Source organism: Pipistrellus hanaki, assembly GCF_964339955.1.
Source record: "Pipistrellus hanaki genome assembly, chromosome: 20".
Lineage (NCBI taxonomy): Eukaryota > Metazoa > Chordata > Mammalia > Chiroptera > Vespertilionidae > Pipistrellus > Pipistrellus hanaki.
The window spans coordinates 1,089,034-1,111,587 of record NC_140522.1 but is presented as its reverse complement, the minus strand read 5'-3'; the positions used below and the strand labels follow the sequence as shown (position 1 = coordinate 1,111,587).

The 22,554-nt window shown below is 50.3% G+C and overlaps 1 protein-coding gene and 1 long non-coding RNA gene across 3 annotated transcripts; one reads left to right on the top strand and one right to left on the bottom strand.

Annotated features, from left to right (window-relative positions):
- Nucleotides 1-236: 236 nt before the first annotated feature.
- LOC311614055 lies at nucleotides 237-3,992 on the top strand. The gene is made up of 2 exons (XR_014793569.1): nucleotides 237-2,634; nucleotides 2,667-3,992. It is a non-coding gene; the product is annotated as an uncharacterized lncRNA (long non-coding RNA).
- On the bottom strand, nucleotides 1,984-18,876 carry ZBTB41 (zinc finger and BTB domain containing 41). 2 transcript variants are annotated; one of them, XM_084868534.1, is made up of 11 exons: nucleotides 18,783-18,876; nucleotides 16,570-17,951; nucleotides 15,051-15,258; nucleotides 14,382-14,451; nucleotides 13,917-14,064; nucleotides 13,173-13,302; nucleotides 12,402-12,497; nucleotides 10,747-10,853; nucleotides 9,767-9,872; nucleotides 8,878-8,966; nucleotides 1,984-7,707 (listed from the first exon to the last, which is right to left on the bottom strand). In XM_084868534.1, the coding sequence occupies exons 2-11, from the start codon at nucleotides 17,807-17,809 to the stop codon at nucleotides 7,079-7,081; spliced, it is 2,823 nt and encodes a 940-aa protein (XP_084724660.1). In that variant the 5' UTR covers nucleotides 17,810-17,951; nucleotides 18,783-18,876; the 3' UTR covers nucleotides 1,984-7,078. The 2 variants fall into 2 exon arrangements, with proteins under 2 accessions (XP_084724660.1, XP_084724661.1); XM_084868535.1 differs by having other exon boundaries at nucleotides 16,570-17,849; nucleotides 18,783-18,860.
- Nucleotides 18,877-22,554: the final 3,678 nt, after the last annotated feature.

Here is a 22,554-nt window from a genome sequence, read left to right as displayed (position 1 = left end):
CCAGGGGCAACCTTAAGCAAAACCGTTAGGAAAGCTGAGAGTGGCTCCAGCCAGCCTCCAGCCCCGTGTACCCCCCCAGTTCCCCTCCCCCGACCCCCGCCCCAGGATCAGAGCCATCAGCCTTTCTCTCCCGGATTCCAGGGCTGAATGGGAGCAAAGTGAAGACAATGACATGTGCAGTTTGTGCGAACATGGCTGGTTTTAGTGAGTGACCACAGCAGGGAGTCAGTGAGTTTCTACATGCTGGGTTTTTTATTGATTGACTATCGGATTTATTGGGGTGACACGGATGAATAACAGGATACAGGCCTCAGGTGCACAATTCTACAATACATTGCATTGTGAATTTGGATTGCATTGTGTGTTTGCTGGGTCTTCACTAGAGATGCCGGGAGCACAAATAGAGGAAACCTGAGATTTTCGGCCATTCACGACTGGTTGGTGTCGGCAGGCCGCCCCTGGACAAAGAACTCCTTGGTTTTTATCTCGGTTGTCGTTGTCTAAGGACATATTCCTAAACGCCCCAGGTGGTTTTAAGCCTCAACTGCCGTTGGATGTAAAATACATTAATCTGTATTTTACAGACGTGCCTTAGGACCAGGAAGAGGCAAAGCCAGGCTGTTAACACAGAAGGCCCTAATCTTGCCCTTACCCTATACCGCACTGCCTCTAAAGGCAGTAGGGAACTCTATTTTTATTTCATATTTTTATTGATTTCAGAGAGGAAGGAGTGGGGAAGAGAAACATCCATGATGAGAGAGAATCATTGCTCAGCTGCTCCTGCACACCCCACACTGGGGATGGAGCCCACAAACCAGGACATGTGCCCTGACCGGGAATCGAACCGTGATCTCCAGGTTCATAGGTCGATGCTCAACCACGGAGCCAGGCGGGCTGGGCGGAAACTTTAAAAATAGGAATGGGTATGGATACACAAACGGTGTCAGAAAAACATCCCTGGTTAAAGGCAATGAGGAAGGTGAGACAGAAAGTTATTGTATATTCACTGATACCCAATGGGGCCTGGAGAACCGTTACCTTAACATCGTTCAAACAAAATGGTTACAGCGGTGTTTTGACCCCCTTAAGACTGGTGTACAATGAGAACGCTACTACAGTTTTTTAAGCAAAAACGTTAGCATGAACGATCATTTAAAAAACACTCCATTTGTATTATTTCATATGGTGGCCATCATTCTTCAGATTAACATTGCAAATACAAGCCTTCCGATGCGTCAGTCACTGAATGGTTCCAGCTCAACAGGGTAGTTCATCCTGTTTACTAGTCATGGTTAATATTTAAAGGTACTATATTCATTAGCCACTTAAAAACCATCACATCATTTAATACATTGAATATGTAAAATATCTAGCTGATGAGAAATAAAATTGATGTAGATATGCCCCGAATGCTGCGTTTTCCATTTGTTCGCTGTGTTTGACAGCGTGCTGAGAAGCTCTTCCACACGCCCTCGATACGCTTTACAAATACCCAAGAACTTTATTGGAAGCATCAAAATGACAGAGAGCGAGTTCCGCATACAGCACACTTCCCAGTTGTCACAGAGACAGGGCCTTTTTCTAGAAAGACCTTTGTACTTAGGAAACACGAGACAGCCCGGGTATCCAGAAAACCGTTACATGCACGTGGTTGACAGAATGAGGCCTGCTGGCATGTTAGGTTTCTCTTGCTAACTGCTCCGAAACGTGTCCTTAAGGATTAAAAACAAAACTAGGGTTTGAGACAGAGAACTAAGTTCGAAAGCATTTTCACTGGAATGGACTGATAAGGCCCCTCCATCGTAACATGTACTGTACATGTGGGGCAGCCCAGTGCTCACCTCTGTACACACGTATTGGCACAGCCACACGCGTCAGCTGCACTCAATTTTCATCTGTAAGTCAAGTCCGACTGCTGGAAGGAGTAAGAGTTTTGTGAGGACGCCGCAGGAATACCGAGCGAAGAGGAGAAATAACCGTGAGAAGTGTACATGCTCTTTATTCAAGAAATGATTTAGAATTTCCAAACATAATGCAAGCACTGAAAATACTTCTTTAGTTAAGAATTGGGGGGTGGGGGTGGGGGTGGGGGGAAAGAGGCATGTCCATCTCTGTAAAACCTCTATTCCGTGAATATAATCTTCATTTCTATTCAGAGAATGGCTACAGAGGCTAAAATTTAGGTTCTTTGGGAATTTTCCAATCGTCATAGGCTTAAGATCAATCAGTACACAGCAAGTAAACAAAAGAGGATTCGTCTCTAGCAAAATCTCGCATCTACCATTCAAGCTAATCCTGTTACTTCTGTCTTCTCAAAGCTACTTCCGCAGGAAGTGCAGAGAGCGTGCTACTATTCCAGCATATGAAGGGCCGTTAGGCAGAAATAGTTTGGAAAGAAATAAAGAGGCGGATCCCCCCGTCAAGAACCCGCTGCAGACTTTACCAAGAGACAACACAAAAGCAGGCGAAGGATCTCAGAAAGAAATGTCTCATTTTCTAAACGGGTTAGCAAACTGCTCTCACGGTACCCACCATTCGCTCTAACAGCAGGAACACCTGCCGGTCACCCCATGTGAAGGTTGAGAAATGCCGCTTGCTTCTCGTACATTCTCACCAAGTTCAATTTGGCACCGAGTCCCCCAGGAATCCAAGCGTGATTCTCAGAGTCCTCCCAGGAGACAGAGAGACAGACACACAACTCATTTCATTGCATTTGTTAGATTCCCTCTAAGTAGCGTATAGAACCAGGCCTGGGAGTGTCTCTGTAGTGACTCTAAAGGCCAAAATAGATATAAAAAAAAAAAAAAATCAAACATTCACACAAGTACGCTAGTGCCTATTTCCTTACGTAAACATAAAACAACCTAAAAAAAAAAAAAATTATTACAATAAAGTGCTGCCTGGCCAGCAGGCCACACAACAAACGTAAGACCCAGAACAACCACCAAATCAAAACCGTTTTATCGGCCGGCACACGCTGGCTGGTGGAAGCAACTCGAAAAGCAACTACAACGCAGGGAAAAGGCACGTGGCATTCGATCCAGACAAGACGGTCAAAGAGCTAGGGCCCCGAACAGTCTGACTTGTGCCCCAAGGCACGGTCGAATGATCTGGAAGGAGGAAAAGGCAAACTTGCCAACGTGAGCAGTCTGGCCGTGTCCTGAATCTGTTTGCAATTGGAGCCTGAAAAGCAATGTGTTGTTGTTTTTATTATACTAGCCCTTAACTAACGGTCTGCAGCTACTCCGCTAAGAGGTTTGGACACTTTTTAAAAGGTCGACATTATTAGTGGGACATTATTAGTGTACCTCACGTGACTCCAGAGGAAGTTAGCTGGGTAAAGCACCAGGTTAAACCCTATCTTGGTTACACTCCTCGTTCTCCTGGCAATAAATGACTAAATGACTTAAAAGGATGCCAAGATCACTACCTTCAGAGTTAATGAGATCTTGCTGGATGAAAAAAAAAAAATAAAAAAAAAATAGGTGGAGTGTTTCATACAAAAATAACTTCAACTTGTCTTTAAAAAAAAAATCTAAGGCAAATGATTTTAATAGTGTAGTGTACAAAATAAGCTTATTGTTATACATCTCATAGTGATTCATTGTAAGATAACGTTCTATGAATTGAACTGAGGAAAACGGCGTTCTTGCTTGTAATTCATTTTGTCAGTATTCTTATTTTTATACATATAAACACAAACACTTCATCTTAGTATTCAAACTAACAATTTTTTTTTTTTTTTAATCCGTAAGCCTAGGACTTGGACTGTGCTTCTTTGGACAAATATGTAGTATTCGAACAACAAAGAATGTAAATTCTTTTGAACTACTGTAAAACCTACTAAGATCTTTGGTGCATTTAAGTAAAAACCGATCGGGTTAACAAATCTCTACCCTTAATAAATTATTCCACTTACATATGAAGTGCTAACTGCTATCAGCTAAGATATTAATTTAAGATAATAAATTATGCCCATAAAATAAAAAAAATCTGAATGAGGCTAAGCTTCGTTGCGAAATTCAGAATTTAAGTACAGGTAACAGGAGTAAGGTATTTTCGAGTTCGCGGGACTTTTGTCCCCAGAAACTCCCAAATAGTACAAAAGGTTAAAATGAAAAGAGTAGGCCTCATTTCATATTTCTTGTGCCAACTTCAAAAAACTATGTACATTCAGTTTGCCCAAAATCTATAAGGTTTTCTCCAATTTAGCGTTTCTTAAAGACTCTAATCTGGAAATTAGAGGCAGCGGATCGGGATTGATTGCTTGTTCAATCCCGCTGAGACTCTCTCTCTTCACCAGAGTCACCCTTCCCCGCCCAGCCTGTCGGAGAAGACGCAGTGCCTGGCGCCTGGGAGGCATGGCGGATGCCACGTGTCCTCCCTGGGAACTGGTACCCGCCACGCATCGATGGTGGGGGCTTCACTGCATCCTTCGCCTCCGACTCACTCTCCCCAAACTGGGAAGACAGCCCGCCCAGCTCTCCCTCAGAGCTCGCTCTGAAGTTGAGACACGAGATAGCTTGCGAAAGCAATTTATAAACCTCTATTCAAGTGTAGTGACCTACGGTAACTAAGTGGGTTTGCATTTCATTGTACAGAAAAGATGCATTCCAGAAAAGCTGCCTATTGTAAACCAATTCCTACCGTCGAATCGTGTAGTGAAAAGCATTAGGAGGTTACTAAAGGGACCCTAAAGTGAATACCTTTGAAAAACAAAAGTATTCTTTACAATGTGAAAATGCAACACCCTTTTGTCCTGATAGCAAACAGAGTACACCGTATACACACACACACACACACACACACACACACACACACACGTCTGGACCATCCGCCTTGTTGCAAGCCCCAGGTCTTCCACACAGCTTATAGGAGAGGCAGGATACACTGCTAGGTATGATTTCATAAGAGCAATTGTTTTTAGTTCAAAGCCATGTTGAGCTTGAGGTTAAAAACTAGAGGCCTGATGCATGAAGATTCGTGCAAGGATGGGCCTTCCTTCTCCTGGCTGCCTCTCTCGCCACCTTCGCCTTCCTGCCTTCCCACGCTGCCCAGGGGCCCAGAGCTGCTGGGGCGGTGCATGGTGACGGTGCAAGCATCCCGCTCGGCACTTATGTATGCAAATTAGCCCTCCATTTTTGTTCAGTTAATTTGCATACTCACTCCTGATTGGCTGGTGAGCACCGAGAAGGTACGGTCAATTTGCATCTTTCTCTTGTATTAGTGTAGATCGTAAGGATACTACGTATTTCTCAAAGTAGATCTGAAAGACTAACAGACTAACAGTACCTCATCTTGTCAAGCTCAGTCACGTAAGTACCCAGATAGATTATCATTTCCACACAAAAGAATGTGTCCGAAAAGGAGGACCAGTGCATTAATTACATCTACCGGTCCTAGAATGATTATAACCAAATCTGAACAACTGAGGCAAAACTCAGGTTGGTTTTCTTACTTACAAGAGCTACTTGGGTCAAGTGCTTCAACTCTCAATACTTTTTCTCCTCTGCCTACGAGTACAACCAACTGTCAAGTACCTTCCTTCCTTAAGTGCTTCAGCAGCACATGTCCCCATGAAGTGCCTAAATTTTATTAAAACGTCATTATTTTATTTGTGATTCTTCTTTTTTTTCACAAGGGCTGGGCCAGACATTATAGTTTACATTAAAAAAAAAAAAAAAAAAAAGTGCTTAAAGCAATCAGGGCGTGTAAACGGAACGGGAATAGCAAACACTTAACAGTGCTATTTCCCACTGGTTTACGTACAAGTGACGTGCTGAGGAAGATCAGCCCTGCCTGTTCTTATCCTCCCAGCAGCTCTGCTAGGAGACAGCCTCCCGGCTGACGTTCACATGGACGTGGAGATAGGGAAAGTGCACATCTTTAAAGTACCTCGCTGACTTTTTCCTCAATTAATTTCCATCAGCCAGGCGTCCCTGTAACTGCCATTTCCTTTCACCAAGTGCTTACCTTGTGTCTCAGACAACGATAAAAATGAAGGGGAGTTAGGCTTTAGGCTTCGGGGGAAAGCAGAAGTAAATCTGGACTCCACGTTCATTTGTATTCGCACAGAGGTTCCCTGTAATTAAATAACGCTGAGCTTAGACAGACACACAGAGAGTATCATTTGGCACCTTTTCTAACAACTCTGTGGGGAGCATCCCGGTTCTGTTTCCTAGAGTTTCAGTTAGCCGAGGTCCGTGAGACCAAAAATAACCTGTTCATTACCTTTCATTCATGAATGAGATGAAGACAGATGCTGTGATAGGTTAATGTGAAATGAACGGCAAATACGAAAGGTGAACGTACCTTGAACGATACTATCGCGTTCTGCCTTCTACACGTTATCAACTGTGTCCTGTAATGCCTAGATCTACATGTGCATTTCTTATTCCTATTCATTGAAGGGTAGCATCGGCAAAAACCGATCATTTGGATAATTATTTCAGTTCCGCATTTCATTGAACGCGCTACTCTGACACCAGCTAGCTTTCTGGCTTGGAGTCTGTCAAAAGAGTGAAAGATAATGACAGCCTAAAACGACCAGATAACCAGACTAAGAAACAACACAGAAATACCCAAGACTTCCTTATAAATTCCAATTCCTGATGCCCGTCTCCAGAAACCTGGAGGGCAGAAGAAAGAATCTCAGATTGGATGATCAGGAAACCCCCATAAATTCTCCCTTAAAAGCCTACGTGGTCCTCAAACTCGCTTGGAAGATGGGGGAGGGAGGAAAGAGGAATGAGACTGGAGAAGCAGAAAATTTCCGCTGATGATTCAGAAAGGCGAAACGTCATGTCAACAGCTAATCGTTCTGAAAAGTTTGAGATTCCGTTAGAAGTAGCGCTAAGTAAAATCTTTAAAAAAAATCTCAAAAATGTTCGCTTCAAATACCTCGAAACGTGTCCAAATATTCACATGGTCAGTAAACAGAGACACGTGTTGCTTCTTGATTTGCGACGGCTCCGAGTGCTTGAAAAGGAAGGACAGGGCAGGCTACTCACGGAAAAGCCGTCCTCGCCGGGCGGCCAGCCCCTGAGCATCCGGCCCGCCCGTGGCCCGCCCGGCGCCCTCACGCGTGATGCTCGGCCTCCGAGATGCCCGGCACGGCCGTGGCGCCGCCGTCCAGCCCCAGCAGCGTGCCCAGATAAGACTGTTCCCGGGGGTCCAGCATCTGCTCGGCGCGGACGGGGTGGACGATGTTTGCGGGCTGGGGGGTCAGCGTGTACTTTTCCAGAAAAGCTAAGTCCGCCGCCCGCGGGTAGCCGGCGGAGGGCGGCTGCGGGGACAGGATGTCGTGCGGGGGCGGCGGGAGGGGGGCGCCCGGGGCCTCGGGCATGTGCACGGGAACCAGCGTGACGGGCACGCACACCTCGGCGGGCACGCTCTGCAGCAGCGCCTTGTCCTCCGCCGCCGGGCAGGCTTCGGGCTGGTCCGCCTCGAACATCTTGTCGTCGGCCGCGTACTGCGCGGGGGGCAGGGCCACCAGCTTGTCCTCGGGGGCGCTCGGAGGGTCGTCGGGGGACTTGATGCCGTGCACGTGGTCGATGTGGTACTTGAGCTTGTCCTTGCGCTTGAACGTGGCGTTGCAGTACTGACAGTAGAAGGGCCGGGCGTCCGAGTGGATGACCAGGTGCTTGGTCAGGGTTTTCTTGATTCTGAACGACTGATTGCAGATCTGACACTTGTATGGCTTCTCACCTGCGTGAACAGAAATGAAATTAAATATAAAAATGCACTGGCTTCCACACGGATTCTTACAAGGACCTGATCGAAGCAGTGATGTTACGGGCTTCCATCACAAAGCAGTGAGCTGGTCAAGAGAAGGGGCTCCAGCATGGCTTTGAATTCTGGCTGCGCCACTTACGAGACAGACCTGAAGCAAGCTTCCCAATAATGAGCAGTCATCATCACAGCTTGCTTTCCCTGTCCTTTATTCCCACAGCGGCCTCTGGGTACCCCCAGATGAGACCTCTTCATTCGGAGGGAGGTGTGTGGTTTTGCTTCTCACAGCAGCGCTGTACCGGTCATAAATCCTCTCCTGTAATTCTTGGCTATTGGAATTACCCAAAACCCCGTTATTTCCCCCATTCCGGTATTTAGGAACGCAATTATTTTTCTTTTCCAGAACAGCTGCCTGACGATTAAATATAAAACAAAAGGAGCTAAAAAAAAAATGCATAAATGAGCCTCTTTCTCAAAAAGAAAGAGGAAGAGCATGAAAAACTCCTAATTAACATGAGACGTCAAACAGAGGCATACAGGAAAGATTCCAACATGCGTGGTCTGTATTTCACAACAGGAAGCAAGCCCTCTACAAGCCAGGGACAGCTGCCTGGGCAGAGGAGACGGGCACGCGGGCACTTGCGGGTGAGGCGACGAGGCCACATTTGAATTACTTTTTCAAAGACAAGAAAATACATGTCTTTAGAGAGTTCACAGACACAGAGGAACCGTAAACAAGCAGAAAAGAGGGGAAGGAGAGCCAAGCGTTGAGGAAGTTCCCAATGAGGAAAGTTTTCCCCCTAACTGTACAGAATGATATTCACAGCATTAAAGCGCATCTATAATAATAAAGTGTGATATGCCAATTAGACCGGACATCCTTCCGGACAACCTTCTGGAAGAAGCCGCCGGCTGTGAGGGAAGCCCGGATCCCGGGTGCCGGAATGGAAGACCAGAATATTGCTCATTGATAACATCAAACTTTATATAAGGAGCAACAATCTTAATGGGGGGAAAAAAACAAAACAACTTAACCGAGAACAACAAAGTTTAAATGCCTCTGTTTTACTCCTAAATAACACACAAACATATATATGTATATATTATATATATATATATATATATAAATTACCCATTAAGTTTTACCTGAATGCGTCCGAAAATGCATTTCGAGACTTGATTTGCCTTTAAAATATTTCTTACAGACATCACACTGATGAAAGGTGGCTTTGTATCTAAGAAAATAAAGAGGGGTGAGTTTTTCTCAGTGTCGCTTCAATAAACGATTCACCACAAATCGCGGTACAACGGTGTCAGACCGGCACCTGTAAGACCGAGCTGAGTGCTGACGTGGCCCCTGCCTTTGTGGGATAAATACCACGTGATTTGAAAGAACAGAAGACAACCTGCGGTTACAGATGCGAGTATGTTGGCCGGTACTTTCTCAAAAATTACACGAACTGAGCCTGTCACTTCAAGGGGAAACGGTGACAATATTTGTTGCTGATAAAACTGGAGCTGCCAAGCTAACGTAAGACTTTGGGGAAATCTGCATTTGCCCTTGATCTTGGCGGGGTCTTGCACTCCACTCTGGGAGGCTGGAGGATGTATCAGCAAACGTGACTGGTTGACCCCGTGCTGTGAAATATACTAACACTGGAGAACGAGCAGCCCAGGGAGCCCCCATTTTCTGAATGGTATTTCGTGCACCGGGCATCTAGGTAAGTATAATACACAGTGTTATATACGCCAAGAGCCATAGCAGCCAAACACACGAATCCCCCAAGAGTGCCGAGTGTTTATGTTCGTTACAAGTTCAATGCCCACCACCTCCTAGTCTCTGAACGACTGAGAATCAGGACCAGGGTAGGCCTGGCTCAGTTCCCATAAGTCTGCAGAGAAGCTACGGCAGTGAGAGGGAGCTGGTTAGCCAACCTATCCGCCACTAAACAGCATACACGGAGGCGCCCTGTCACGCGCCTCCAGCCCGGGCTTATCCGAGGCAGCGCTGGGGAGCAGCTGCCTTCGCACTTACTTCTGCCACACCTTCTCGCCCAGGTGCACGCTCTTGTAGTGAACAGTGAGATGGTCCCGGCGGCCAAAACACTTTCCGCATTCTTCACACTGGTGAGCCTTTTCCCCTGAAAGACCCAAACATCTGATTATAACACGCAGAAATAAATTACCAAACAGGAAAATAACACGGGGAGAAACAGACCAGGAAAGCCACGGCTGCATGTATCCACAGGACGTGTACCATGCAAATGTTGAGCGTTTGATTAAAACGCTTTTAAAATATAGTTTGTAGTCATTAAAGACAACCAAGTGATTAAAATGACAGTGAAAATAAAAATAGGTCATAAAAGTATGTCCCTTTATAATGCTTCTTAAAAAAGGTAGGTGGAGCCAGCGTTCAACGGAGTGGCCCATATATACCCAATTATTAGACTACCCAGAGGCCTGGTGCACGAAATTCAGGGGAGGAGGGGTGTCCCTCAGCCCAGCCTGCACCCTCTCCAGTCTGGGACCAGCCCCGGGAGATGTCCGACTGCCCGTTCAGGCCCAATCCCACTGGGACTGCTGGCTCCCAACTGCTCTCCTGCCTTCCTGATTGCCCCTAACCGCTTCTGCCTGCCAGCCTGATCACCCCTAACCATTCCCCTGCCAGCCTGATTGATGCCTAACTGCTCCCCTGCCAGCCTGTTCGCCCCTAACTGCCCTCCCCTGCAGGCCTGATCACCCCTAACTGCCCTCCCTTGCAGGCCTGGTCACCCCTAATTGCCCTCCCCCGCAGGCCTGGTCACCCCTACCTGCCCTCCCCCGCAGGCCTGGTCACCCCTTACTGCCCTCCCCCGCAGGCCAGGTTAAAAAAGGCAGTCAGAAGCAGCGTCCAAAGGAGTGGCCTACATATACCCAGTCACCAGACGAACAGCCCGCACTGAGCTGCATTAAGCAGCAGGTGCTTTCCGGGCGCTGACTACAAAGGACGGGAACAGCCGTACGAGCACACCTCACCCGAGTGGATCTTCTTGTGCTTGGTCAGGTGGTCGTGGCGAATGAAGGTCTTCCCGCACTCGTCGCAGCCGTACCTCTTGTCGTCGTGATGCACTCGGAGGTGAAGTCTGTGGGGGGAAGAGGTGGTGAAGAGGGGGATTCCGGAGGAACCTCGGGGCTCGCTCCCCGCGGGGAGGGCTGTCTGCTCCCAGCTCATCCCTCTCCGGCTCCGTTCCCGGGACTCTGAGCCCTTCCTGCTCGGACCACCTGCCGCCGGGCTCCCTGCTCTCCTCACCTCTTCACACAAGCACTCAGCTCTGCCCGGGCTCGCACCACCTCCGGATGACACGCCTTCCTGGCCTCTCAGATCCTCCGTCTACTTCACCTAACCTAGCACACGGCTGGGCTCGGACCTCAGAGCAGCCGAAGTGGGAGAGAATCGAGAAGGACTGGGGATGCAAACAGGCGGGTGCCCGAGGGACCCTTTCGGGGAACTGGCAGCGCGGATAAAGCGACAGTCCAGTACTGAGTGAATGTGTAAGTAATCAACTGCCTGACAATCACATTTTACTACTGTGCTTCCCTTTTAACCAAACAAAGTATGGCTCGCGTTGTAGAGGCCCAAGGACAGATTATAAAAGGTTTAAATTCTTACAGCTGATTTAACTGGAATTATTTTTATCCTCACCGTCCTCCAACCATGTATGTCCAAGAGAAATGAATAGCTTTCTCATTCAAGTTGCGCAAACATGCTGATTCTACGGTCACTAACACTGTAAACGGACTGAATTACAGGTAAAGGGAAGCATTCTGTTTAAACGTGGAGAGAGGTAAACAGCAAAGCCTTAAGGTTAACATTCTTCAGAGCATTAATTAAAAGTAAAATTGTACACGTATCTCCCAGGACACAGTCACCGATTCATTCGTGGGAAAAAGCAACTTTTCAGAAACTGCAAATGTGGTCAGGGATTCAGTTGCAGAAATAGTTACATGAATTTCAAAGGAGGAGGACTGTCAAAAACAGAGAATCCCGGAGTTTTCCCTTTTGCCACATTTTCATACCAAACGATTCTCCGACAATCGAGAGTGAAGAAATACACTGAGTTTACAACAGCAAAGTTAAATAAATTCTGATCCAAAGAAAAATAATGAAATAGATCTTTAAATGATGCCCATTCAGACAGTAAAGCATTCAGCAGACTTGGTGATGAGAAAATGTTTAAAAATATTTTACAGCACAGAATGAAGGCGATATTCAAAGTTGTAGGGAGAAGTCTGTAAGTTTTTTTTGCACAATTTTGCTTGTTCCAAGTGCTAAGAAATGTTTTAATTCAACACAAAACTAAGCCACTGGTAGGAAAATAGAATTAAAATGAAGACGTAGCCCTAAACAGTTTGGCTCCATGGATAGAGCATCGGCCTGCAGACTGGAGGGTCCCGGGTTCGATTCCGGCCAAGGGCATGGATCTTGGTTGCAGGCACATCCCAGTAGCGGGTGTGCGGGAGGCAGCTGATGGATGTTTCTCTTTCATCGGTGTTTCTAACTCTCTATCCCTTTCCCTCCCTCTCTATTAAAAAAAAAAAAAAAAATCAATAAAATATATTTAATAAATAAGTAAAATATTAGTAAATAAAGACGTCATTTCTGCTTCCGTCCTCGGAAAAGGCTGCCGCACCTGTAGGAGCTGCCGTGGCGGAAGCGCTGTCCGCAGATGCTGCAGAGATGGGGCTTCTCTCCGCTGTGGATCCGCATGTGCTCCTTCAGCGTGGTCCTACGTGAACACACACACACGTAAACTGAAGACTGACGTCCTGCCAACGTGTACACGAAACAGATGCCCAGCGGGCTCGCTAGAAACGTGTCCAAGCGAATGCTCTTCCTCTGGGATCACTCTCACCGACACACACACACACACACACACACACACACACGTGTTGTTCTCTCTCCGCTTCAAAAACCAAAACATACAAAATGAATAAATAAGTGAATAAACTTCAATGTATTTCGGGGGGGGGGGGGGGGTTTCAGAAAAAGACAAATCAGCACCTACGTCACATTCACCGTATAAACTCACCAATCCTGGCTTTTATCATCGTCTACAGCACATGTGTCAAACACAAGGCCCGCGGGCCAAATCCAGCCCGCCAGGCCTTGCAATGTGGCCCGCACCGCGCTGTCATCACTGCACTCCGCTGTCAGTTTATGACATTGTCAGTTTATGACTGTTCAGTAAACCATTCGGCCCGCGATTTAGGCTGGATTTTAGATTTTGGCCCCTTCTCTGATTGAGTTCGACACCCCTAGTCTACAGCATCTTACCTAAGTTATACTTTATTCCCTTCACACCCGAGACGAAAGCGTAACTCGAGCACACCGCGTCTCGCGTCGCCCTGACCCTCGCACGCCGGCTCCGGGGCCTCCCGCGTGCGTGCGTGGGGCGCCTCACCTCTCCCGCACGGACTTCCCGCAGATGAAGCAGGTCCACTTCCGCTTCCCGCCGTGCGTGCACTCGATGTGGCGCTTCAGGTTGCCCGTGTCGTTGAACTGGCGGCCGCAGATGTCACACGGGAAAGGACCTGAGTGGGAAGAACAGCGCAGGTCAGGCTTAAGGAGTAGATGCCAAGGTCAAGGTCAGCCTCCCCGGTGTGTGTGAGACCATGGAGGCTGTGGGCAGCCTGGGAACTGCAGGGGCGGGGGCGGTCCTGAGGGACCGAGCCCTCGCCTGTGAGATCTGATCTGACACCGCCTCCAGCCAGAGGGTCAGAGCTGTGGGGCGGCCGGCCGGTGGCAGGGACCTGCCTGTGGCCGTGGGGAGAGAGAACCCCGCACGCATTGGTGGCCAGATGATCCAGAAAGGGGGCGTTTGTGTGACCAGCGAAGGAGACTCCCGGGGAAGGAGGGAGACATGTGGGTACGGGCTGGGTTTCTCCCTCCTCAAGCTATCCAACTACTGGCATCCACGGTGAGTCAACGCAGCTTAGAACCACGGACACATCTGCCACCAGAACAATAAACAAACAGAGGTATTTCCTCATCTCCGGGAACTGCAGGACATGCCATCCTCATCCCCCTCCTCCTCCTCCTCCTCCTCCTCCTCCTCCTCCTCCTCGGCGGTGTGACAGCAGCAGGCTGCCCTGCGCCCTGGGACCACCACCTGCCGCCCCGCTTCTGGAAAACGCAGTCTGCTCACCCAGGTGGAACTTTTCCTGATGCTTCAGCCGGGCGAACCGTGACTTGAAATGCTCTTCGCAATAGGTGCACTTGAAGGGCTTGTCCTGGGAGTGCAGGATCATGTGTTCCTCCAGGTGAGGTTTCCGCGTGAAGTACTTCTTGCAGATCTAAAAGGAGGCGCACACAAAAAGGAAGGGAACCCGAATTAAAAATTAAAGCACAAACCCCGCGATAATTCACGGGTGATATGGTGTCACAGGCAACATACGCAAGCTCAAGTTCAAGGCATGACGATCGCATCAAAATAAAGCCAAGACTATCTGTCGGGCTCATCGCTGGCCTTAGTTTACCCAGCGCAGGATATCACTGCCTGAAAGGCGGATCTAAAAGGCAGCTGCACAACGTCTGAGTTACGTGCAAGTCTGATGACCTTCCCAAAAGGTGCCATGACGTTTAGTTCCTGATACAAATTAAAAGCCGTTACCTCGCATTTCCAACTTTCGCTCTTAGTCTTCTTAATGGAAATAAATTCTTGTGCATTTTCAGGGTGAAATCTGGAAGAGAAAGAGAAAAAGATGACCAAGGGAAGATTATATTCGTTAAGTCAACACTCCAGAGAAACTGTGGACAGGGATTATAGAATCAGAGATTCCTTCCTTACACAGACACACACGAGTATGTTAACTAAAATGGCTGTATCTGAAATTTCTACAGTCTAGGCTAAGGAGCACTTTTCAATTTCAAAAGCCTTCACCTCAACAGCATGAAAATGTCAACAAACAAACATCTGCTGCTCTTAATATATATTGATTTTTTTTTCTTTTTTAACAGAGAGGAAGGGAGAGGAGTAGAGAGCTAGAAACATCGAAGAGAAACACTGATCAGCTGCCTCCTGCACACCCCCTACTGGGGGATGTGCCCGCAACCAAGGCACAGGCCCTTGACCGGAATCGAACCTGGGACCCTTCAGTCCGCAGGCTGACGCTCTATTATCCACTGAGCCAAACCGGTCAGGGCTTAAGAAATGTATAGTCTGCAAAGCCTCAAGCAGCGACGGCGCTGGAGACGGGTCCTCCACCGCCGTTCCCGGCGTCCTGTGCGTGTGAATCGGAAGGCGTGACGCGGCGTGCGACGGGAGCAAGGTCACACTCGCCTCTTGACGTGCCTGGCGAGCGTCTTCTTGCTGGCGTGCAGCTTGCCGCAGAACGGGCACTTGTGCTCCTTCGGGCGGACGTCGGCCCCGCCGCTGTGCTTCCTCCGGTGCACGGTCAGGTTGGACTTGGTCGAATAGCGCTGGTGGCAGATGTCACACTCGAAGGGCTTCTCGCCCGTGTGGACGCGCGTGTGGCTCTCGTATTTCCCTGGGGGAGAGAGAAAGCGAGCAAAAATGAATGCAGGCCGAAACCGGTGTGGCTCAGTGGATAGAGCGTCAGACATCTGCAGACTGAAAGGTCCGGGGTTCGATTCCAGCCAGGGGCATGTACGTTGGTTGCAGGCACATCCCCGGTAGGGGGTGTGCAAGAGGCAGCTGATGGATGTTTCTCTCTCATCGATGTTTCTCGCTATCTCTCTTCCTTCCTCTCTGTAAAATATCAATAAAATATATTTAAAAAAAAAAAAAGAATTCATCTCACAATTTCACAACTTCGATTTATATGAAAACTTTAGAAGTTCACATTAGAAAATTCCATAGAAGAGACCTTCAGAAATTATTTTACCAGCAAATGTTAGATACCCTAAATATTCACGGGCATGTTTTTAACTTAAGCTGTCAGACCACATTTCAGACATATACTTTCCTAATAAGGGAAAAGTTGACTTATTGGTTATGACAACCACCAAAGAATCTACCAGTGAGGACGCTTGCTAAAGACTCTTCCTACAAAATTAAGTCACAATCAGTACAGTGCACATCATAGCGACCGGTGGTTCTGTTATTGTGTTCATTGGCATGTTAGCCTTTTATTATATAGAGAACAGGGTAATCTGAAACCTCCCGATTCCAAACAACGCCAGACACTGGAAAACTGACTGCATTTCTAATTCACATAGTCCCAAGTCAAAATAAATCTAATATAACCTAACTCAATTTTCTCGGATGACTCAAAAATAGCACTCATCTACGAAATTAAATTAGAATGCCAATCAGATCTCTACATTCATCTGAACGGATGCTCTGGAGATTCTCAGACGAGCCAATCCCGTCATCTACCGCCAGGACAGGAGGCAGAGAAAATGAAGCCTTCTGCATACGTAAATGACTTCCTGAATCACAGCAAACTTTAAACCAACAGGATGAACCCTGCGCTGAAAATCCAACACCCAGCCCAGTGGTCTTCTTTTTAAAGTTCACTTCCCAAGTTTCGTGTGTTTTTTTTCTAATATATTTTATTGATTTTTAATAAGGGAGGAGAGAGAGAGAGAAACATCAATAAGGAGAGAGAATCACCAGTCAGCTGCCTCCTGCACACCTCCTACTGGGGATGTGTCAGCAACCAACTACGTGCCCTTGACCAGAATTGAACCTGGGACCCTCGGGTCCCCAGGCCGACGCTCTATCCACTGAGCCACACCGGTTTCGGCCTCCGAGTTCCGTTTTTAATCACGGCCTTCCAAACACCCCTGAACACTCAAGTTGCTACGGAGACGGAAGGCAGGCTCTCTTTCCTTACCTATCCGGTCAAAGGTTTTATCGCATATCGGACACTGCAGGATCTTTTTGTTATTTATTTGGATGATCACGGGGGACAGCTCCGCGTGAAGGCTTCCTCCGGAATCGCCCGTCTCCGGTTCCTCCTCGTCCTCCTCCTCCTCCTCCTCCTCTTCCTCCTCCTCCTCCGACGGCTCCTTGTCACTCTGCTCTTCGATGTCGAAGAGCTCACTGGACACCTCCTCCTCCGGCACGTTCTCCTCCTCGGCGTTGCATTCGCTCCCGGGATCCTCGGAGTCGTTCCCGACGACGACGGCCGCGGCTGCCTCCTCCTTCGCGAAGCCATCCCGCGTCCCTCGGTCCGACCCGTCGCCGCCGCTCTCCAGCTCCTCGTCCTCCTCCTCCTCCTCCTCGCTGGTGTCCTCGAACTTCACAGGGAGCTTCCTGCTCCGTGTGGGCCTCCGGGCGGCCGCCAGGCCCCGCTCCAGCACCGCCAGCCCATGCTTCTTGCCCAGGAAGCGGGAGGGCCGGCGGTGTGCGGCGGCCAGGTGGTTCTGCAGGGACTTCTTGTAGCAGAAGCGGCGGCCGCAGAACTTGCACCGGTGGCCGTCGGACAGCCGGCCGGCCAGCTCCCCGAGGGGGCCCCCGGGGGGCGCGGGGAGCTGCTGCCGCCCCCGGGGCGGGAAGGGCGGCGCGGCGCCCTCATCCTTGAGCAGCTGGACGGCGTCGATGATGTCCAGGAACTTGGCGGCCTCCAGCACCAGGGGGATCTCGCAGGGGGACACGAAGAACTCGGACGTGTAGAGGAACTCGAGCAGGTGGCGGAAGACGGAGTGGGTGACGTGGTCCAGCGTGACCACGTCGGTGCCGGGGTTCTTGCTCAGGCACGCGTGGAAGTAGCTGCTGCCCACGGCCACCACCACCTTGTGGGCGCTGAACTCGCGGCCCTCCACCACGATCAGCAGGTCGCAGAAGGACGGCTGCTTCTGCCGGTCGGCGTTGAGGTACTTGAGCAGGTTGCGGTGGTACTGCCAGGAGCTCAGGAGGGTCCTCTGCTCGGCGGAGGCGGCCGCGGCCGGGGGCGGGCCCGGCAGGTCCCGGCAGCAGGGGGGGGCCGCGGGGGGCGCAGGGCGCGGGGCGCAGCGGGTGTAGGTCAGCGGGTCGCAGGCCCCCGCGGACCCATGTCCCTCGGGGGAGTCGGTCCGGTAGCCCAGGCGGATCTTCTCGTCAAGACTGAAAGCAACCTTCCTCCTTTTCTTCATCGCAGGGAGACGGTTCCGGGACGAGGAACTTCATAAGGGTCTGCGGGGAGGTGTCGAGGAAAAAAAAAAATAAAAATAATAAAAATATAAAAATATAAAGTAGATTGTCTTGGATAATCGGCGTGCCCGAGGGTTTCGTGAGCTGCAAAATAGCAAGAACAGCGGGAGTTAGGGATCTTCATGGCAAAGGGACCCCGAACCCCTCCACCCCCTACCCCAGCTGCCCATCAGCCCTGCTGACATCACCCCGAAAGGATGGCACAGCCCAAACCGGTGTGGCTCAGTGGATAGAGCGCCGGCCTGCACACTCAAGGGTCCCAGGTTCGATTCCGGTTCAAGAGCATGCACCTTGGTGGCGGGCACATCCCCAGTGCGGGGTGTGCAAGAGGCAGCTGATGGATGTTTCTCTCTCATCGATGCTTCTGGCTCTCTCCCCCTCTCCCTCACTCCCTGTAAAAGCCAATAAAATATATTTTAAAAGAAAGAGAGAAAAAGGATGGCACAGTCTCAGCGTCCGCTCCCTGGGGGCTGAGATTTCAGGGCGGGGGCTCCAAGGGCCACATCGGGAAAGGCAACCCACAAAGGGACCCGCGGGGAAGCCCGAGGGCACCCCGGGGGGCCTGGCGCGGGGCGCGGGGGGGAGAGGAGGGGCGCCGCGACCCCCGAGGGTGCAGGCGGGTGGGCGGGGGCCGCGCCCGCGGCGGCTCCGGGCGCCGGGCCGGTGACAATGAGGCCGCCGCCGCCTGTGCACGTCCACGTCTCCCCGTTCCCACGCTTTTCGGGGGGCGCGCCAGGCTCCCCCCGACTTCGGAGGAGACACGGGACGCCCCGCGGCCCACGCCGCCCCGGGGTCAGCCTCAGGGACGACCCCGGCGGCGGCGCCTCCGCAGGCCCCCGCGCCCCGGCGGTGACGGCGCCCGCCGAGGGGCCGCCCGCTCCCCCCTGCCCTCCCCGGGGCCCCGCCGTCCATTACCGGAACCGGGGCTGCCCCGCTGGCTGCCGGCCGCCGCGCTCCCTCCGCTCCCGGCGCGCCCGCTCCGGCGCCGACCCACTTCCGGGTTCAGCCCCGCCCCGCCCCCCCTCGGCGTCGGCCCCGCCGAACACGTCACTGCGCGCGCCGCCGCCGCCCAGACGCCCCACTTCCCGGCGCGCCCCCGGCGCTGGCCACTGCGCATGTGCGCGCACCCGCTGGGCGCATGCTCCGTAAGCCCTCCCGCGCCCTCTCTGGGCAGTCCAACAGTGCGCATGCTCTGTAAGCCCTCTCTGTCCTGGGGGAGTCCAGCAGTGCGCATGCTCCATAAGCCCTCCCTGGCCTGGGCAGTCCAGCGGTGCGCATGCTCCGTAAGCCCTTCTCCGCCCGCTCTGGGCAGTCCAGCAGTGCGCATGCTCCGTAAGCCCTTCCCGGGCCCTGGGAACCCAGCAGCACCCCAAGTCCCAGACTCCGGGTTTTCGGGGTGATTTGGCGGCTTGCAGGGATCCAACCCCTCAGAATCCCACAGGAAGCCTTGTTGGGAAAAGGAAGCGGGCCGGACGGATGGGAAGTGGGGAGCAATGAGCAGGGGGGGGCTGGTCCCCAAACTCTGCATCTCGGGAACCCAGGCCGACTGCGTTTCCTTCTTTTTCTTGAGTCAAAGAGCTAACCCGGTTGCTTCTGAAATTATTCCTTAATGTCTTACTGTGCACAGAGGACATGGGGAAACGCACATGTAAATAAAACACAGGCCAGTAGGGCAGGTAGGGGAGCCAAAACAAAAGGGAAAAAAAAACCTGCTATCTTTTTGGGGGTTCATTTGCATACTCATTCCTGATTGGCTGGCGGGCATTGGGCAGGTCCAGTCAATTTGCATCTTCCTCCTGCATTAGTGTAGATAACAAAGAGTAGGTTATTTCCAAGACACTGTGGAATGTTGAGCTGAAAGATTTATTTTTTTTGTCCTCCTATTAGTACTGCCTTCACGTTTTAACATCTCTAATGTGACTTCTTTTTATTTTTTATTTTTATTTTATTGATTTTGTACAGAGAGGAAGGAAGAGAGATAGAGAGCTAGAAACATCGATGAGAGAGAGTCATCGATCAGCTGCCTCTTGCACACCCGCTACTGGGGATATGCCCGCAGCCAAGGTACATGCCCTTGACTGGAATCGAACCCGGGTCCCTTCAGTCCCCAAGCCGATGCTCTATCCATTGAGCCAAACCGGTCTCGGCTGATGTGACTTCTTATCGCCTCATTGGCAGCATTTTGTTTTTTTCTGTCTTCGTGATACATAAAATGTTGATGCACCTTACAAACGATGGTGTCTTAGACTCAATGCAACACGACACTGGCCTGGAGTAATCACAAATAAATCCTTTGCAATTAAAATATATACTTTTTTCCTTTTTTTTTTTAGCTCCTCAGGTTAAATAGAATAACTCTGCTTCAACATTGGCCTCAGAATCGCTCTTTTAAAATTCTTGGTAGCGCAAATCCTTTTTCTAATGAAAAGAATCGCTAGCTCTAACCGGTGTGGCTCAGTGGACAGAGCGTCGACCTGCAGACTCAAGGGTTGGTTCGATTCCTGTCAAGGGCACGTACTTTGATTGCGGGCACATCCCCAGTAGGGGGCGTGCAGGAGGCAGCTGGTGGATGCTTCTCTCTCATCCATGTTTCTTATTTCCTCCCTTGTTTCCAGCAACACGGAAACATTTAGAAGCAAAACTACCTTGGGAATGGAACGGGGAGTCGGGGGAACGGCGGCAAATGGATGGAAAGCTAGCTTCTTGTCTTCCGGTGGTTACTATAGCAACAATCGTGATGGGAGACTTTTTTCGGCCAAAAGTGGTTTCTATAACAACATGACAGGGGGCTTTAGAAACAGACCTGAGCGAAGAGATGCTTCAGGGGTCTCCCAGCCCCGGAGAGACCACGGGATTAGCATCCTTGCGGAGGGTCGATCTTCGTTGGCTGATTTGCTGGCGCATTAAACAGACTGCTTTCATTTCATGCAGATGGACACATTCCATCGTCCCATCAAGACCTGGCGTTCGCTGATAGGGTTTTAGGAATTCTTCCTTTTGGAAAACAATGGGTGTCCCCATCGTGACATCAAAGTAGTCCTTTTTAAATATATATATATATTGTTTTTTTTACAGAGAGGAAGGGAGAAGGATAGAGTTGGAATCATCGATGAGAGAGAAACATCCATCAGCTGCCTCCTGCAAATCCCCTTCTGGGGATGCGCCCACCACCAAGGTCCATGCCCTTGACCGGAATCGAACCTGGGACCCTTGAGTCCGTAGGCCAATGCTCTATCCACCAAGCCAAACCGCTCAGGGCTCAAAGTAATCTCCCGAGGCATTCTTAAAAAGTCCCAATTTAAAGAAACGCCGCGGGACGCAGGACAAATTGTTAAAAATTGGGGCTGTCCCGCCAAGAGCGGGACTTCTGGTCACCTTCTCTTAAAGTAACTTTTCTCATTGTGTTGCCCTGTGCCACGCCAGCACGGCCAAGGGTGAGCCTGAGGGGGGCAGGTGAAGGATGGAGAAAAGACAGACAAGAGAAGGAAGCTGGGTCTGGGTCTCCTTTGATGGAGAGCTAGCGACAGAGCCAGGGATTCCCCTCCCCTTCCCCCCAACACCCCCCCCTCACCCCGGTTGAGCTGGTCCACACCCCGATTTTGTGCATTGGGTTTGCCTGGAGGGAACTGCTGCTCTTAAGAGAGAAAGAGAAGGCCTCAAACCCACTCTTCTGGAACTTCTAATAAAATCCAGTAGGTGGCGAACTTGACTTTGAGGAAACCATTGGGCAGACTGTAGACGCTGGTCTGGAAATACCAATTCTACTTCACAAGTTCAGAGCGATGGAAACTTGGTGGCCCTTGCGCAGAAGTCGGTTTTCGGCTCTCCGGAGAAATGTCAGTCGTTGTGCTGTTGGTCTTTGGCTCTGGGAACTGATGAGCTTGCCAACTGCTGGGCTAAGCCAAGGGCCAGCCCCTGTGTGTCCATGATGCTACGTCTTTGAGGAAAGCAAGTCAAAATCCTGGCAAAGTCAACCCTCTTCCCGGGGATCTGTGTTTGGCTCCTTCAGACAATCCTACTCGATCCCTGAGAGATTAGAAATAGCAAGACCAAACAATTCCTGTAGCCGAAACCGGTGTGGCTCAGTGGATAGAGCGTCGGCCTGCAGACTGAAAGGTCCCCAGGTTTGATTCCGGTCAAGGGCATGTACCTTGGTTGCAGGCATATCCCTGATGGGGGGCGTGCAGGAGGCAGCTCGTCGATGTTTCTCTCTCATCGATGTTTCCAGCTCTCTATCCTTCTTCCTTCCTCTCTGCGGAAAATCAATAAAATTAAAAAAAGAAAAAAATCTGATTCCTGTCATCTAAAAATAGGAGAGCATAAGTCACCGATCCCATCCCCAGGGCCGCTTCTGCCTTTTGCATAATTTATTGTTCCGTGTTCCGTCGGGGACCTTGTTCATCGGCTCTGGGTGTAGGAGGAGAGGGACCTGGGCGGGGGAGTCATCCATCCTCTCCCGCCTTCGCCAGCCGTAACAGCCCCGGTTAGCCCTGCACGGCCGTAACTCATGCGTGTCTGTGCGGGTTCTTTATGCGCGCGTTTAATTCTCACAGCAGCGCCATTATCTTCAATTTATGGGCGAGGAAGCTGGAGTGAGCAATCCTGGTTTCCAGATAACGGGGCAGGGAAAGGAAAATGCCGGAGCCCTCGTTAAAAGACCGTGGGACGTTGATATAGAAACCCATAA